We start from the raw sequence: 5008 nt of genomic DNA, 5'->3' as shown, positions 1-5008 counted from the left end.
ATCAAAGGGCACACGCCTTAATGCGCCTTCAGCTCTCCCTTCCCAGGTACCAAACAGCCTAATCTGCTGCCATTAGGCAGATGCTAAATCAGGTCAGGCACCTGGCAGTAGAAAATCATCATCAGTAGTTGAACCAAAATTAATGCCGTCGATATTTTATTGTCATATTCACTGAAACATTTAACCCACCCAATTTCCAAAAGCCCAGGGCACATATGAACGACTGAGAACAGTTGTATAGGAGATTATGCTTTGCATACACATAGCCAAGACCTCATCAAGCATATTTAGTAATCTGGTGACATAAAATTGGTTGAACAATAAATAATGATGAGCTGCTAATAGCAGATTTGTCCCTGCCTCGTTGCAGCTAGATTTAGAAGCAAAAGACTGGTGTGTTTTTGATCTTTAAATCTGGGGGTGGGGGGGGGGACATTATAGGGCCTAAGAGAAAGAGCCAAGACTTTACCTTTTTTTTTCCTGGCTGCACATATTTTTTCTCCTGTATAACCTTCTGATACAACACACATCTACATAGGCGCATCTGTCCAACTGATTTAAGCCCTATTGATTTTTGTTCCAGAAGTAGGGTTGCCAGGTCCCTCTTCGCCACCGGTGGGAGGTTTTTGGAGGAGGGTAGGGTTTGGGGAGGGGAGGGACTTCAATGCCATAGAGTCCAATGGCCAAAGCGGCCATTTTCTCCAGATGAACTGATCTCTATCAGCTGGAGATCAGTTGCAATAGCAGATCTCCAGCTGGTACCTGGAGGTTGGCAACCCTATCCAGAAGGGATCTATGCAAGTCTGCCTCCTCTCCCCCAAAGAATCTTTTGGCATCTCATTATAGATTTAATTGAGACTAAAAGTACACTTTAATTAGATCACAGCCTACAATTTTAAGCTGGTTTTAAATAAGTTTAATGTCCTTTATTACTTTTAAAGAATTTCTGAGAACTGTAGTTTTGTGCACATGTTGAAAATCTGTTCTAGAGATTTATAGAATCCTCACTGAGCTACAGTTCCCAGAATTCAAGGCATGACAGTCAAAATGCTTTAAGTGTAAATTTGAGAGAGCAATGTCATTATAAGCACACATAGACTGCAATCCTAAAGACACTTTCCTGGGAATAAGCCCCACTGAATTACATGGAGCTTACTTCTGAATATACCTGTGGAGGATTGCTCCCACAGATAAGATCTTTCCAACCCACACCACACATGAACTCCTTCATAGTACAGAAGGAATACTTGTTCTGCCACTCAGTTAATCATAGAATCATAGAACTGGAAGGGACCACCAGAGTCATCTAGTCCAACCCCCTGCACAATGCAGGAAATTCACAACTACCTCCCTCCCCCACACCCCAAGTGACCAGAAGATGGCCAAGATGCCCTCCCTCTCATCATCTGCTTAAGGTCATAGAATCAGCATTGCTGACAGATGGCCATCTAACCTCTTCTTAAAAACCTCCAGGGAAGGAGAACTTACCACCTCCCGAGGAAGCCTGTTCCACTGAGGAACCGCTCTAACTAAATCACTGGTATTGTTAATGTCTGGTTATCTAGGAAAAGGTCCACTTGCTGGTCTATCATGGAATGGAAACAGACACCATACTTTGTCTGAGATGAGGTACAAAAGCTTTAAAGAAGCTCAGTGCAGAAACAAGACAAAGTGGTACCTCTTCTCCACATTAAGGAGCCACAGACAATTATGCCACCTGGAAACATGCCAAATGTCTTTCAGGGCAGGAAAGAACCACACCTTTGTTTCTCACTGAGACCTCATTAACACATTCCCAAAACAATAGATTTCTCACCTACAGTTTCAACAGTTATATCAGGGACTCCAAATTCCCAGTCCGGAAGCTTTGGAGCAATTAATATTCCCTTGACTGTCCCCCTTCTGTTATTGCTACTAGAATAATTCCAACTGAACAAACATATAATATTCTTTGGGAATGAATCAGTGTTCAATTAATGGTACAAACAAGTCAGAAATAACCAAAGCAAAGCACAATTAGGAAGTTCCAGACAGAAAGTAACTCATCCATAAGGAGACAAGCTCAGTAACTCTTTCCAAGATATATTGCAGAATGTGACTGTTCGGCAATAAAAGCAATTTGGGGTATAAATTATACTATTTAACAAAAAGTGAAGCATAAAACGTTTTAGGGCACGAAGCTCCTAGGCAGTGTCTGAAGCCTACCATATGGGCTACCACCACTGCTGTGTTTTCCACAAACCTTGTAATTCAAATATTTAAACTGATACAAATTCACAATGAATGAAAATCAAGTTTCCTATTACTGTTATTGTACTCATTTGGTAGTGGTTTTGAGAAACACAAAGGCCCCCTTGGTCAGCCTACAATTTATTTTGATATTTATTTATACCCCTGCTTTTCTCCCCAATGGGAATCCAAACTATCTACAATGTCATTTCCCTCTCCTTCTAGTTTTATCCTCACAATAACTCTATGAGGTAGGTTAAGCTGAGGCTTTGTAACAGTCCCAAGTGAGCATCTTTGGAAGAGTAGGGTTTCAAACCCAGGTCTCCCAAAACCTAGCACAATACACTAACCACACAAGGGAGCAAAAATAAGCTTGCTGCACACATTGTCTTCTCTCCAGTATCTTTCAGCTTTATCATAGTATTTCTCAGACTCCTTCACATGCTACCTAACACTTCTATCCTACCCACATGGCTAGGACCTAGCTGTCGAATTCTTTTCCCTGTCCTCCTAAAGAGGTTCCTCAGCCTAGCTTGGAACTGGAACGAAAGGCAGAAGCAGATGATGGGGTGGATGCAGCGGTTGGCAAAGGCCAGGAGGGAGGTCAGCTGATAAGCCAAGTACATGGGGACTGTGGTCAAGACTACATCATACCTGGCAAAGAAAACCATCAACCAATATGGAAGGCACATGGCTACAAGGGCCACCATAGTGACCAAAGCCATCACGGTAGCTCGCCAGTTGATATGCAGGCTGACAGCTGTGTGTATAGACAGTATCCTTCTAACCCTTAGGGTGGAGATGATCCTTGAGTAGCAGAAAATCATCAGCAACAAGGCAGGCAGGAACCCCACTCCTCCCAGAAGCTGCAGGTAAAGATTCAGATCACTGCTTACCATCTGGTTCACGCAAAATGTTTCCCCTTCCACCTCAACTATCCCATAGTGAATCCAAAGGGGTGTGGAGAACAAGAGACAAACAAGCCAAATGAAGATACAGGCCAGAGAGATTTGCCTCGGGGAGATGAGGACCATGTGCATTGGGTGGATTACAGCAGTATAGCGAAGCAGTGAGATAGCCAACATGCTATAGAAGTCGGCAAAGGTGATCCAAAGGGACAGGCTGTGGTAAGTGACGCAAAGCAAGTAGCCCAAATGCCAGTCCTTAAACATGACATTGCCAAGCATGACAGGAATGTTGTAAAGGAAGAAGAAGAGGTCAAGAGATGCAATGTTGATGAGCAGGGGCTCAGTCAGGTGTGTGATACGGCTGCCATTTTTTCTGCTGAGACCCAGGATCAGGACCAAGAGCAGCAAGATGTTTCCAGGCATGCCCAGGAGGAAGAGGAAAATATGGAGGGCAACAAACACATTCTTGCTGTAGAAGAGGAAAAGTTCGCTCAAGGCGAAGCTGGGATCATTCTCTGCACTGGAGTTGGTGGCCATTACTAGAGAGAGCTCCTTATGCAGCCTGGTCCATAAAGCTGACCAATACTCTGGCCTCTCTTCTGTCCCCTGGAAACAAGAATATGACATTAATATAGTTTATGGTACTCAAAACAATAGTATTTGAAATTTATTAGTATTCCCAAAGCAACCATGGGCCAAACTGCACATGGCACTGAAACTGTCTATAGATCCTGAGCATTTTTTTTCTTTTTTAAATAACAGGTCAACTGGGCCCCAATTCAGACTGGGACTGCTGCACAAGGAGTAACCCCTTTCTCTCATGCCATTAGCTGGAGATCAATTGTAATAGCAGGAGATCCCCAGCTAGTAACTGGAGGTTGGCAACCCTATGTGGTATAGAGTCAGAGGTTTCTACAGTTTTGTCCAACTCTCCCCCACAGGCCTGGTACCTTCCGGCAGAAGCGAAGCCTTTGCTTCTGTTTTCTGTAAGGGAGAAGGTCTGCTGTGCCCCAGGGGGAGGGAAGCTATTACCACACCTCCATGGGCCTGTTCTGCAAGGGAGAATTTTAATGGTTTGTAAAATGGGGGCCCTTTTCTTCTCTTTTAGGATTACTAACCTCCAGATTATTTTCCCAAACCTGCTTTGGGTACAGTGTTTCTGGAAAGGTCATACAAAGCAGGTTTCAGAAAGCAGAGCTGGGAAAACCTGGAAGGAGGGATGTCCCCATGATGATATAAAGAGGCCCAATTTACAAGTGCTGCAGTTTTGGTTGGGAATGTGGTGGAAAACCTCCGTGTGGAGCAACCTTAGAGTCAGACATGCACTTTGGTATTATAACTTCTGGAATAGCAGCCCCTTTTCTTATCTGCCTTAGCTTTGGGAAAGAATGTTGGCTAGGGAAAGGGTACAGTTCTAGAGACTTCCATCCTAATTCAATCCAAAAAAAGCTAGATGGGAACATCTTTCCCACTGAACTTCTGTAAACACTAACAGAATGCAAAAACAACCCTGACAGTGTGACATAATGATATTAAAGAACCCAAACAAAATTTTGAACAAACAAAATGTGCTGAACCCAGATACGATTTGAGGTACTTAAAGAAAATTTAGAAAAGTTACGCACATGATAAAGAATACTGGATGCAAAAGGAATGCAGAGTTGTGGTTAAAATAATGGACAGCGCAGCCAAGGACCTTCAGAGCAGGGTCGGAGACAGAATGCGCTGTACACTTCCATTTGGGTTGTTTGTTTTCCTGAAGGCTTCATAATATGCATCATTTCTCTCACATAGTATTTAATCATTAACATGCTATTTGAGACTTATCAAGTACTTTCAGCAATTGTCTCTTTCAAGGCTAACAGAACCAC

General features: G+C 43.2%; 1 protein-coding gene across 1 annotated transcript; it reads right to left on the bottom strand.

Moving 5' to 3' along the window:
• Nucleotides 1-2666: 2666 nt before the first annotated feature.
• Nucleotides 2667-3674, bottom strand: LOC130473279 (galanin receptor type 3-like). Its single transcript, XM_056844802.1, has one exon. The coding sequence runs from the start codon at nt 3672-3674 to the stop codon at nt 2667-2669; it is 1008 nt and encodes a 335-aa protein (XP_056700780.1).
• Between the last annotated feature and the right edge of the window lie 1334 nt (nt 3675-5008).

Source organism: Euleptes europaea, chromosome 2, assembly GCF_029931775.1.
Source record: "Euleptes europaea isolate rEulEur1 chromosome 2, rEulEur1.hap1, whole genome shotgun sequence".
Classification (NCBI taxonomy): Eukaryota; Metazoa; Chordata; class Lepidosauria; order Squamata; family Sphaerodactylidae; genus Euleptes; species Euleptes europaea.
Note: the sequence above shows the minus strand (reverse complement) of the source record. Positions and strands in the feature narration are given on the sequence as shown.

Coding starts and splice junctions, on each gene's coding strand:
- LOC130473279 (XM_056844802.1), bottom strand. CDS start 3,674: ATGGCCACCAACTCCAGTGCAGAGAATGATCCCAGCTTCGCCTTGAGC.